The sequence below is a fragment of the Danio rerio genome, chromosome 9 (genome assembly GCF_049306965.1).
Source record: "Danio rerio strain Tuebingen ecotype United States chromosome 9, GRCz12tu, whole genome shotgun sequence".
Classification (NCBI taxonomy): Eukaryota; Metazoa; Chordata; class Actinopteri; order Cypriniformes; family Danionidae; genus Danio; species Danio rerio.
In genome coordinates this window covers 39,261,261-39,275,484 of record NC_133184.1, presented here as the reverse complement: position 1 = coordinate 39,275,484, position 14,224 = coordinate 39,261,261, and the positions used below count along the sequence as shown (strand labels likewise).

The 14,224-nt window shown below is 34.4% G+C and overlaps 1 protein-coding gene across 3 annotated transcripts in view; it reads left to right on the top strand.

The window, feature by feature from the left end:
* The window catches only part of sema5ba (sema domain, seven thrombospondin repeats (type 1 and type 1-like), transmembrane domain (TM) and short cytoplasmic domain, (semaphorin) 5Ba), a 273,644-nt gene that overhangs the window by 186,210 nt on the left and 73,210 nt on the right, over positions 1 to 14,224 (top strand). For all 3 annotated transcript variants that reach the window (XM_005167866.6, XM_679287.8, XM_073912922.1), the window contains exons 9-10: positions 196 to 481; positions 13,886 to 14,021. In XM_005167866.6, coding sequence (XP_005167923.1) covers positions 196 to 481; positions 13,886 to 14,021 — 422 coding nt within the window. The remainder of the gene's footprint in view (positions 1 to 195; positions 482 to 13,885; positions 14,022 to 14,224) is intronic.

Here is a 14,224-nt window from a genome sequence, read left to right as displayed (position 1 = left end):
CTAGTTCTAAGTGGATATAAAAAAAAAAAAACAGGGAACGGGATTCACGCCAGTTTTATGTGAAAGTAACGCCATTGCTTTTGCATTTAAGCTACTTTATGCAGTATTACTGATTTTTGCTAGAGATGTTCCCATTTGAAATGCTTGTTTTACCCATAAGGACTTTATCCACGCTTTGTTTTCCTTTTCCTTTAGAGCCTCACTTCATCTCGGCTTATGATGTGGGTCTTTTCACCTTCTTCTTCTTGAGGGAGAACGCAGTGGAGCATGACTGCGGTAAAACGGTGTACTCACGGGTGGCGCGGGTGTGTAAAAATGACATTGGAGGCCGATTCTTGCTGGAGGACACGTGGACCACTTTTACGAAGGCCCGACTCAACTGCTCGCGGTCAGGAGAAATCCCTTTCTACTATAATGAGCTACAAAGCACCTTCTACCTGCCCGAACAGGACCTCATCTATGGGATCTTCACCACCAATGTGTAAGTTTAGTATGGAACACAATTGCTTTGCAAAGTACTAAGGTATGACATGCTACACTCCATCTAAAATGCCTTTCAAAAAGAAAAAGAAAGAGGGAAAAAATGAAATGGCATGAGTTAGAGATGCTTGATATAGGATTATAGCCAATATTGATTGCCGATCATGATGTCTTTTTGGTGCTGGGTGTTTTTAGAAGTGTTATTTTACAAGACTTCGGTCAAATGCAAATTGCAACTGTACTGAATGAAAAGTTCCCTTCAGACTTATACTGTAGCAGAGTTTTCACTTACAGTAAGGTGTGATTTATTTTCCACAATATATATTGCTTATACAGCAAATATGGTAGTATATAATTGTCAATACACTCCCTATGTTTGCCCATCTCTGCCGTTCTTCACACTCATTTGATCTATTTCTTCTTGTCTCCTTTTCCTGTCCCCTTTCGCTCACTGCCCCGGTAGGAACAGAATATGGTAATGCAATCAGAACAACAGAGTCTCCATCTGTCTGTGGTAAATTGAACACCTTAAGCAATGCTCCCTGGGGTTTGGGCCTGCAAACAGAGAGGGCAGGCCTGGGACGAGTGAAGCGAGGCAGAACAAGAGAGCAGCCAAAAATGCCTCCAAAGTCTTAGTAGTAGTTTGTCCGGAGGTATTGGCAGCGGGAGTGTGTGCTTTCAGTGAGTTGGCTGAAGGTGTCAAAGCATTAAATGTCCTCACACTGAGTGCACCGACAGTTTGTTATGTATTAGATTTATTGTTAAAACTACTCAAGGTAATGGACTTAATATTTTACGCTATTTTTTTTATTTTTGTACACAGTCAGCAAAGTAACATGGATAGATACTTACATTCACATTACATTTAGTCATTTAGCAGACTCTTTTGTCCAAAGCAACTTACAATTGAGGAGGAATTCAGCGACACAACAAGAAGAGGCAATACACACAAGAAGTGCTAATTATTCAAAGTCACTTGTTTGTGCTCAGGGTATTTAGAGGATTTCTTTTTCTTTTCTTTTTTTGAGATAGAGAGAGAGAGAAGGAAAGAGGGAAAAAGTGCCTCTACACTCTCGGAAATATAGGTACAGAATCTGGGGCAGTACCTTTTTAAAAGATACATATTTGTATCCATAGAGTCCACAGTCGTACCTCAAAGGTGCATATTAGGGCGCACATGTACCTAAAAAGTACATTTGGTGTACCATTATAGACCCTTCAGTTACAAATATTCAGTTTTTGCATGTCCTCCCCATGTTGGTGTGGGATTCCTCCAGGTGCTCTGGTTTCCCCAATAGTCCAAAGACATGCGCTATAGGTGAATTGGGTAAACTAAATTGGCCGTGTTTCCCAGTACTGGGTTGCAGCTGGAAGGGTGTCCGCTGTGTTAAACATAAGCTGGATAAGTTGGCGGTTCATTCCACTGTGGAATGAGTCCCTAATGAATAGTCCCTAATGAATAAAGGGACTAAGCCAAAATAAAAAGTAAATTAATAAATGTATTAATTTTAATGAAATTTCAATTATTTTTCAAATATTTAGAAAAGTGCTGTTTACTGTTTTGACACACCTTTTTAAACTTATAGTTACGCATTTCTATAAAATAAGTTCTCTTGCCTTTTTTGTACAAAGATAATGATTATATTATACTAGGTTAACTAGGTTAATTGGTTAGCCATTTTAGTTTAATTAAGCAAGTCATTGGACAAAGTGCTTTGTTATGTAGCCAATCAATAATAATAAAAAAAGTTATTTCTTAATGGAGGCAATAAAATTGATCTTCAATTATAAAATAAAATTATAAAACTTTTTTTTCCAGCAAAACTAAAAGAAATAAGATTTTTGTGTTTTTGTGTGTGTGTGTGTGTGTGTGTGTGTGTGTGTGTGTGTGTGTGTGTGTGTGTGTGTGTGTGTGTGTGTGTGTGTGTGTGTATGTGTGTGTGTGTGTGTGGAAAAGTCTTATTTGTATTATTTCAGCTAGAATAAAAGTAGTTTTAATTTTTTTTTAATTGTCAAAATTATTATCCCCTTTAGACTATATATATTTTTGAAAGTCTACAGAAGAAACCATCACTATACAATAACTTGCCTAATTACCCTAACTTGCCTAGTTAACCTAATTAACCTAGTATAACCTTTAAATGTCACTTTAGGCTGTATAGTGTCTTGAAAAACATCTAGTCAAATATAATTTACTGTCTTCATAGCAAAGATAAAATAAAACATATTATTAGAGATGAATTATTTAAACTATTATGTTAAGAAATGTGTTGAAACAATCTTTTTTGCGTTAAACAGAAATTTAAAATAAGCAGGGGGGGGGCTAATAATTCTGACTTTAACTGTATATATAACAGTTTGGTGTGATCATCTCAGCTGTTTTATGATTTTAAGTGTTCATAAACTTAACTTGAACATCAGCATGTTTCGTTAAATTGCTGTTGCTGCATTTTATAAAAGCAGCAAGTCATGACAGTTTGCACTTTGAAGCAATTTTATCTTTCTTTTTAAGTTTTTTCTTTGATGTCTTTTGTATGCTGTTTCTCTCTTGCTTATAGTTTTTTTTTCTAAAAATGAAACTTATTACATGACTCTTGATTCTAATTGGTCAGTCATCCACATGTGTGGTCAAATCATTTGTATAATGATCATTTAAGAGTAAAAGTGACTGTGGAAAATTATTTTTACGTGGCTATGCTAGTTTTATGTGTAATGTATCACTTACCAGCCTCTTTCTTCTCATCTAAGTAAATTTGAGATCATTTTATTAACTCTTTATTACCCTTTCTAGGTTTACTTTTTTACATTTTCCCATGTTTAGCATCTACTGACCTGTTGTGTGTTTTGGTATGAGGATTAGGGAAATATTTACTGTATATAGAAACATTTGAAGGTATTTAGTAAAGGTTTCTTTTTTATATTTGTAGTTGTTTTCAGTTGTTTTTTATTAACTTTTTGAATGAATAGCTGCCAGACTTATTTCTGTAAAACAGCCTCAGGTTAACAAAGTGTAACAGACCTATTGGCAGCTAGCATGATGACAGGCGACCTCTCTGGAAAACAGATCCGCAGGTGTGAATAAATACGTCTATCATGAATACACACACTTTCATGCCTGAATTACAACAAATACAGAATAACAGTCAAGTGCATCTCTTTGCTCACTACGATGCAGCATAACAAAATCCACCTTGAAATGAGTTTTTGTACCCTGTAGAAGGAATCATTGCTTTGAGTTTATTCCATGCATATGTCTTTCATGTAGATATATGGAGGGGGTGTTATTAAGGGATTCTGCTTTCTTGTTTTTCATCTGTCTGGAATTGAAGATGCTCAAACTGTATAATCAGTACACCAACGAAGCATACTTTATGTATAAATAATTGTGCAATAATTGTGCATTTAAATATTTTATGTATACCTAACTTTAATGTAAATATAAATTAAAAATGATTTTTTAAAATAGTTGTTACATGAAAATTAAAAAGCTCTATAGAATATGCAAGGTTATGCAAGTTAAACTAGCTGCATGTATGATATTTAACTCTCAAAGTAATTGTTCACCCAAAGTTGAGAGTCTAAAAAACATTTACAGACAAAATTATATTAATACCCGTGGCTACTTATGATATGTTAAGAACTCAATATTATTTACTACATTATTACCTTTGATTAATTTTGACATATACAAAATGATTTTTTTTCATATATTCATTTTAATTTACCATCTATTTTTAATTACAATTTAAATTTAATTTTAATTTAAATTGACATTTAATTTTATTTTTTATTTAAATTTTTTATAATTTTTTTTATTTTATTTCATTTAAAATGTTATTTCATTTGTTTTATTTTCATTTTATTTTATTTTACATTTAATTTATTTTAATTTACAATGTATTAATTAATATTAGATTTAATTTTATTTTACATTTTATTTATTTTAATTTTCATTTCAATTTAAAATGTATTTTTAGTTAGCATTTTAAATTTATTTACATTAGATTTTACATTTAATTTAATTTTAATTTATTTTATTTACAATTTTATTTTATTTTAAATTTTATTTTATTTAAAAAAAACATTTTTTTTATTTTTCATTTTACTTTATTTTTCGTTTAATTTATTTTCATTTACAATTTATTTTTAATTCATTCAGTCATTCATTTTCTTTTTGGCTTAGTCCCTATTTATCTGGGGTCACCACAGCGGAATAAACCATCTACTTATCCAGCATATGTTTTACGCAGCAGATGCCCTTCCAGCTGCAACCCATCACTGGGAAACATCCATTCACACACACTCATTCACACACATACACTACGGACAATGTAGACTACTCAATTCATCTATACCACATGTCGTTGGACTGTGGGAGAAACCAGAGCAGTTACTTTCTTGCTGTGAGGTGATTGTGCTATCCACTGCGCCATCTTTACATTTCAATTTACAATTTTAAATACCATTTTAAATTTATTTAAATACTTTTTATTTTATTTTTTTTTTGTTTTGTTTTATTTTATTTTATTTTATTTTATTTTATTTTATTTTATTTTATTTTATTTTATTTTATTTTATTACTTTCAAAGTGTCAAAGTTGCTACCTTGCATTTTACAAGTCACCCATTCATGAGTGCCCATTGTTTTAGCTTAAAATCTGCTGAATTATGAAATTTCATATTACTATTATTGATAAAATTTTAATAATTAGAACTCTTTTTAAAAATGCTTGAGTGCACGTTTCCACAAGGGCAGCTATTATTGTGCTCTGAAAAATATTTCAGAATAATCTGGCCTCTGTGCTGGCTGTGGAAGTTTGCTGAGTTGGCTCTTTGTTTTCTGCTACGATGCAGGTATTCACTGAAGTTGAAACACTGAAATAATGTATTTGCTTTTTTTCCATTTTCCCTTGGGTGCTGCCCTACTTTATGTCTAAATCATCTATACGGACCTCTTAGATGACCTCAAATGACCCTGTCCTTTTTTCTATATTACATATTCTGTCATCATAACTCAACATGACTTCATCAAAATAAGCATGTGATCTACTGTACGTGTCGCTTGGAAAGCTCTGAAGTCATCTGCTCTCACAGTGAGAAGACTTCATTCCCATATGCTGCATGTTATACCGAGCATGCCTGGGGATTTTTTTGAGTAGGTGACTTTCCAAAGGGTTATACGTATACAGTTTATAGGACCAAACTATGTACTTTAGTTTTTTTACACACCTCAACAGCCTTTAAAACTGCACAATCATCTGCGTGAAAGTCACATCTGCACAAGCATAAACACAGTGAATGCCAAAGTCACTTAGCTTAGGTTTGCATAATTTGATCAGACACTGCATTTGTGCGGTGTAATATACTGTATGTGTGGGCGTACATAATATAATACATGATCAAATGTGAACACATTGCAGATGCTGCTGTACTGGAGTTCATTTTCTAGTTCACACTTTTGAGACTTTGACTAGTACAAGAGGTTTTAGATGTATACAAAGACAGAGCTATTACTTATTGATGGAAGAAGGGTCAGTGTACAATATGATGACTGAAATAGGTGTCAGTTACAAGGTAAATACTGTATATTGTGTCTCTGCAGCTGCTGTTGGGATAAAAACTGTATACTGAGACACTTGATTTTTTAAAAGTTGTTGTTATTAATACTATGTGAGCATAATAAATACATTTTATAAGACAGTTTTCATCAAATTACACTAGAGAGATTGATATTGATTGATAGATTGATAATTGTCCTGGGTGTCAAATTATCCTGTTTATACAGAAGCATACAGTAGATAAAATAATAATGACCAAAATATTGAAGTTACAAAGGTCGTTTAAAATACAAATTGTGGGTTTGAATTGCAATGACAGTACATGATTATTAATATTAATATGTTTACATTGAGTATTACACATTTAATGAAGGATATGATGTTTAAAATAAAGCAATATAGTTGGTAACACTTAAGACTAATCCCACTTTTTGTGTTATTTTTACTACTTTACATTACAACATAAGTGAAATACCCAGTGGTGGAAAAAGTACTGTAAAATCATACTCAAGTAAAAGTACCATTACTTGCCCAAATATTTAGTGCAACTAAATTCTTAGAAATAATACTACTGAAAGTGTTTACAAGTAACTTTTTTTTTAAAGTACTCAAGAGTATTGAGTAATAAGCTGTAAAAAGTTGATCCGTTTACATGCAGTTTGTGCAGAGATGTGTAAACCTAAAAATCTGTAGTGCATTTAGTGATCTTTCTATATTAGTTCGTTCCTTAGTTGCTTCCTTCCTTCCTTCCTTCCTTCCTTCCTTCCTTTCATTGTTGTTTGCTCCTTTATTCATTCATGTATTCATTCATTCCATTCATTCATTCATTAGTTTGTTCGTTCGTTCGTTCGTTTGCTTGTTTGTTCATTCGTTCCTTCATTCATTCAAATTTTACCTTGACCTTGATTTGGTCCTTCCTTTGTACATTCTTTCATTCATTACCTCATTCATTCATTCCTCCATTCGTTTGCTTCTTCCTTATTTGGTTCATTCATTCATTCATTCATTCATTCATTCATTCATTCATTCATTCATTCCTTCGTTCCTTGGTTTAAGTCCTTCCTTGAATCCTTCCTTCCTTCATTTGGTTCTTCCTTTCTTTGCTTGTTTGGCACTTCCTTCATTTAGCCCTTTCTTCCATTCTTCATTTGTTCCATTTAGTGATTTTTTTAACCCTGTTTGCCGATTTCAGTCATCATACAGTCGACATCCTTCATTTTCTCATCAGTGACATGCAGTCTGTTAACAGTCTCTAGGTCACTGCATGAAAAGATTTTGGACATCTTCTTGGACATTGTTTATGCTTCCAAAAGGTTTGCTGCATTTTTAAGCATCTTGAGGTTTATTCAGTATGATGTGATTTATTTTCTATGTGCAATTTGATTGGACAGGAATCACAGGACTGATTTTTCTACTTTAGCCAATCACCATAGACAAGAAAGGAAGAAAAAAAGTTTTTAAAAGTTTTTTTTTTTTTTTTGTAAGGTAACTTATTGCAAACTATTTATATTGGCTGAATTTAAACAAACAATGTTCAACTTAATTTGTTTGTTTTTAATTCAACCCATATAAATTGTTTGGAATCATGTTACCTTAAAATATTTTAGTAAATCTTTTTTGTGTGTGATAACTACTGAATTTTAAAGCCTACGCCAACACACAAACACATTCTGTTTCTTATAGGCATGCTGCAGTTGTGCTGCATTAAATGCCTAAGCTCAGTACAGTTGTGTGGATTATAATTGGCTGTCTATGTTTTTATCGAACATCATCTAAAGTGATTCTAATGATGTTTTTACTCTGCACCCTTTTCATTGTTGTTGTGGTATGGATGTGTCTATTTATAAACTTTGTACTTTTTTTAGTTCTCAATCTTGAACTTGAAAGACTATTTCTCCCTAAATTCTCCCTAGATTGTCTGAAACTACTTCTAAAGGGATTGTAAAACATATTGCACTCTATGATGTGGCAGGCAAGAAGCAGCTGTGAGGATTGGAATATTGCTGAGATTAAAGGGATAATTTAACCAAAAAAGTGAAAATTCTGCCATCATTTACTTATCCTCCACTTATTATATGAGTTTATTTCTTTTGTTGAACAGAAAAGAAGATATTTTGAAGAACATCGGTAAGAAGCAGCCATTGACTGTTTTAAAAACCAAAGTATTTACCATAATATTTTTTAGATTATTTTTATTCCTCCTATGAATCTCAATGGCTGCTGTTTTCCAATATTCTTCAGGATATCTTGTTTTGTGTTCAACATTTAAGCTCAATTCAGTTCAGGTTTATTTATACTGTATACCTGTTTCACAATAATTATTGTTTTAAAGCAGCTTTGCAAAAGGTACACATTGTTGTATTACAATCAAATTCAGAAAAGTTGAGGAGTTGTGTATAGAGCAGATATTATACATATGAAAACAGAAGAAAGAAATTCATATAGGTTTACAACCACGTAAGTGCGAGTACATGGTTGAGGAAGTTTTCATTTTTGGGTGAAGTCATCTTGGTTATAAAATGTAATATCACTTGTTTATAAAAAGTTTTGCGAATATATCAGTATTTTAAACTCAAATATAGAAATAGAAATTGCATTCTGCTTTTGTGAGGTTGTTTTCTTTCTCTTTGGAGGTAAAATGTCTCTTATAGTCTCTCGCAACAAAGTTTCAGAGTCTTGCTTTTTAAATGTGAGAGTGAAAGAGGAGAAATAGCTGGAGATAATTGGCTGTCCTGTCAGAGCCTGCTCTGTCCTCGCAACCTAAGGCTGACCGCTTTAGAGCCCATGTTTCATCTGCGCACAAGCTTTTTGAGCTGCACTGCCAAGAGCCTCTCACTTTACCGTGCTAACTTTCCATGTTGAACCCCTCATATGCAGTCCCCAGAGTCGAGCTGCAGAACCAGGCTTGAATCCTCTTCAAGTCCATGCCTCACCAGGCCACATAACAAGAGCCCGAGCCAGACACCAGCGTCTGGCAGGCCGAGTCCCGCTCCTGGAGCTTTGCCCATGGGTCCATCTGTCTGTGGCTCCGGTGTTACAGCCACTGTTGGTGCTGCTCATTTATGTGCTGTCTTAACAGCCCTCAAGAATGAATCTGCTAACAAGAAAAACTTCCCAATTTCATGCGCCCCATGCTATTTTCTTTGAATCTGCGTAGCCTGTAACATACCATCTGAATAGCAATGCACCTTTCCAGTGGTAGAAAGAATACTGAAAAATAATAGGTAAATGAAAGTAAAATTATTTGCCTAAAAATGTAGTGCATCTAAAAGTATCTGTTGTGAATATTACTTAAAGTATGAGTAAAAAGTAGACCTTTCAAAAGTACTCAAGAGTAGTGAGTATTACGCTGTAAAAAGCTGATGCATTTACATGTAATTTGTGAATGTGTGTAAACGTAACATTCTGTGGTGAATTTAGTTATTGCTTTGCAGGCACACAACGTCATAAAGCGTTAATATTAGATTAGATTTAGGTTGTGATGTCAGGTGATTAAAAATCATTGTCTAGCCAGCGTCTAAGGACAACGTTATTTTGACGTCCATGATGCCAAATGGTGTTGATATTTGGTTGAATTTAGGTTTTATTAAAAAGTGACCAAAATCCAACATTGAGCCAACATCTTAAACCAAAGTTATATTCACGTCAAATACTGACAACCAAAATCCAACATCTGATAGACTTGACAGTGGTAACATTCACACAACGTCAAGCTGTTACATCATTTGACGTTAATATTTGGTTGATTTTAGGTTGAACATTGGACATTGACGTCAGACTGACGTTGGGTTCTGACGTCAACCTGATTATCTTTTCCAAACAAAATGCAATGTCCCCACAACGTTGGGGCATAACGTCATGTTGACATCCTGTGCCTTCTGGTTGTATAAGGCCATTTCAGTCATTGTACAGTAAATATCTGTCATCTTCTCATCAGTGACATGCATCTAAACTCTGCATGGGTCTCTGGGTCATTGCATGTAAAGATTCTGGACATCTTCTTGGACACTTTTAATGCATCCAAACAGTTTGCTGCAATTATAAATCACTCATGTGTTGAGGTTGTTCATTATGATGTAATTTACCTTCTATGTGCGATTTGATTGGACAGGAATAACGGGACAATTTTTTCTAATCCTCATAGACATAAAAAAAATAACGTATTGTATGCAGGTTGAAGCAAAGTTGTGGAGTAAAAGTACAGAGACAGCACTAAAAATCTACTCAAGGAAAAGTAAAATTGCACATTTTTATAACTACTAAATAAAAATTTCTGAAAAAAAAACTAGTTAATTACAGTAGTTTGAGTTTTTTTATTTATTACTCTACACCACTGCACCCTTCAAAATCACCTGTTTACCTCCAATGGTGAAGCCTATGAGACTTGTTAGACTCGTCAAACACTATTAGATTCACATTGGTGGTACTGAGATGGACATTCTTTTGCCTTTAGACCTGTCTTAAATATTTATGGAATAGATTCAACAATGTACTGGAAATATTCCTTTGAGATGTTGACCTGATAGCATCACATAGTTGTTGCAGATTTGTTGGCTGTACATGCATGATATGAATCTCTCATTCCACCAATTTACTAAGGAGCTCTACTGAGATGAGATAGAGAATGTAGAGGTCATTTGAGTGACAAACACACTATACTATTCAGGAAACAAATTTGAGATGATGAAGCATACCAAGAAAATAACCTCCACACCATTACACCACCATTAGTCTGAACCACTGATACAAGAATGAATATATACAGTATATCACTTACAAGAGGTTCTGACCCTGCCATTCAAATGTTGCAGCAGAAAATTAGGCACGACAGATCAGACCCCTTTCCAATCTTTTATTGTCCAGTTTTGGTGAGCCTGTGTGAATCGAAGCTTCTGTATTTGTTCAGTTATCTGACAAGAATGTCACTGTCACTTCTCTAATGTAGCTCATCTGCTTCAAGGTTAAGGACATGATGTGCATTCAGGGATGCTGTTTTATATATCTACGCTGTAAGGAGCAATTTTTTGAGTTTCTTTTTCCATTCTATCACCTCAAACCACTCTGGCCATTCACATACGACCTCTGGCATCATTAAGCCATTTTCATTGGATTTACATTTCATTTTTTTTTACCATTCTTTGTAAAACTCAAAATATGTACACACACACACACACACACACACACCTCCTTGCTGGTCAGTAGGGGCCCCTGGAACCCCTTCAATCTCTTCCTGTGGACATACTGAATGCTCAGGGGACATTTCACAGTATAACAAGACAAAACTCTGTCCTTTCTTTGTCATTTGAACAGCTCCTGAAACTGCACTGTCATCTCTACAAAATTCAGTGAGTCTGGTAACAGGAATAACCACACAATCCATCGACTGCGGAGCTCATCTCTGCTCCTGACAGCTTACTCGGGTCTCTGGGCCACCTGTCATTCAAATCGATGGAGTTAATTAAGTCACAATGCTTTTGAGAATATTTCATGCCAGAAGAAACTGCCAAGATCTGCCTGGCTGAAACGATTATGAACTTGCTTCTGTGTTTGTAGATGTAGATGATATAACTGCATCAGGAGCCCTTAAAAGATCATTTTACAATAGAGTGTTGGTAATATATGTGAAGTATAGTGGCCTATCAACTCTGTGTGTAGACACAAAAATTACAATAAAATTAGAATGAAACATTCACTGCATGAAAATTGCTTACTGATTGGGTGATGGATGCAGGGAAGGAATTGTATGTTGCGGAGGGCTTCTGATTAAGATTTACATTCACACTGTCATGTACTGTAGCTGTAAAATAGAGAAAACCTATGAAAACTTCCTCCTCCACCTTTCACTTGGTCAGTCCAATTTCTCTTTAACATTGAGATACTGGGCTTTATTTTATTGATCTAGGCGCAAAGTCTAACGTGCATGGCACATAAGTATTAAGGGCATGCCCGAATCCACTTTTGCTATTTTAAAGATGAAAAAATACTCTTTGCACTCTTGCATATATAGTCTAGCAGGGTTGTGCTTATTCTCTTAATGAGTTATGGGTGTGTTTTGAACATAACATGTATTAAACCAATGAGAGGCTCACCTCACATCCCCTTTAAGAGGAGTAGCATCACGCAATGGTTTTTACATGGCAAACTTTAAGTGGAAAAACTGAATGCTTCACTAGTGGAAAAACTCTTTACTTTCTCTTTACTTTATTTTTACTATTTACTCCTTTACTTTCATGGAAAAGGAAGCAGTGTTGTATACACTCCACTGAAGGCGTCTATTAGTTTACATGTTTAATTTCGTTTGTTAAGTGCAAAGATTTGTTTCAAAACTATGTCTAAATTCAATTTCAATTTCCAGCAAATGAATAAATGAACAGTTATAATGAAGTGTGGTCAAAAAAATGAGTTGTTTCTAAACACACGTCCTATGTGACCCATATGGTGATGCACATCTCTCCAAAACCCAAAAGGTGGATAAATCTAAGCTTGTTTATATTAAAATAAATATAAATATGCATATAATAAATAATACTGTTAATAATAATAACATCATAAAAATAAAAATTGTCATGAATAAACAATCAAACAAACAAAAACAGCACGTTGAAGAAGGTATGGAGGCAGTGGTTTTTTTTATTTGTGTAAAAAATAATAATTTTGTAACATTTTAATAATTAAATTTTGTAAAATTTTTAAATATATTTGAGTATTGCTGTACATCCTGTGTTTATTAACGCGTTTAAGGTGCACAACTAACGCGCTCTGCACTGGACTTTAGGCCAGGTTTTAGATGGTCATTGGTACAGTCTGATTCAGTTCCTCAAAATAGCAACATGCCAACACACCTCCTTTATAGACTGGCACACCCCTGAGTCCACAAAGTGACACAAATGGATTTGCTATTTAAACAACATAGTGCAAAACGTGAAAATTAGGTTTGCACTTGTCCGAAAATAACAACAATATGCGCCAAACACGTCTTGTGCCTTATTGTGCTGGGTTTATGATAGGGGCAACTATGTGCTGAGACAAATGTTTATACCATGTTCAGCGTTGAACATGCAAGCAATTCTGACTGAATTTGAGATTTTCCTTGTTATCATCTTATGTATTTTTTCTTGGTCACTCTTTATTTTGATGGTCCGTTTCTTGAATTTAAGTTACATTGCATCTACATGCAACTAATTCTCATTAGATTATAAGTAGACTATTAGGGTTGGGGTTAGGGTTAGTGTAAGTTGACATGTTGCAAAATTTCTTATAGTCAGTTAAATGTCAGTTGAAGGAGCAGTATCAGCAGATATTAAGCAGACAGTCTACTAATACTCAAATTGACGATAAAAATAAAGTGTTACTTTTTTCCTTTATAAATGGCCATCTTTTTAGAGAAGTTGTGAATTTGCAAAGATAAAGTATTCTAAAAATGAAAGAGGTCACATTTTATTTTGATGGTGTGTTGGTGTGGCTGAAAGAGTTGTCCCTTTGGCCACTTTTGAATGACCATGTTGCAAAGGCAGTAAAAACTGGACAGTTAAGCTGCCAGTAAGAAGAACTTACTGGCATACTTTTGCTCAGTCTTCTTTTTCAAATATTTCATCGAAGGGTTTATACTGTGCTTCAGAATGTATAATTTATGAATTAAGCTGTTTAAAAAGGCCTCTTTTACTGTTGTTAGGATAACTTGAGTGACCTTTAAATGTAATAAATAGTGGATTATTCACAAATTTTGATCTCCATTGTATTTAAATGATATAAAGGGCCACCGATATGTATATGTGATGCACTGTACATTACAGCATTTTATGTTTTTTGTGTGCTAATAGTTTATTTTCTTCCTTTCTTGTGATGCAGGAACAGCATTGCTGCCTCTGCAGTTTGCGCGTACAACCTCAGCGCAATCACACAGGCTTTCAACGGGCCCTTCCGCTCCCAGGAGAACCCTCGCTCCACGTGGCTGCCCACCCCCAACCCCATCCCCAACTTCCAGGTGCATCATTCCCCTTGTATCGCTTTTACATTTTGTTCTCTGTGTGTGTGTCTGGAACAAACAGCCGATAGATAAATTCTATCAGCCTGGCACTGTGAGAGTAATTGCTCAATACCAGCTGGGTGTACCTGCATGCATCGTAATTCACAGTTACTGTCTACTTTCTTATATAAAATGACATGGTGAGAAGTTACTTTTTTATT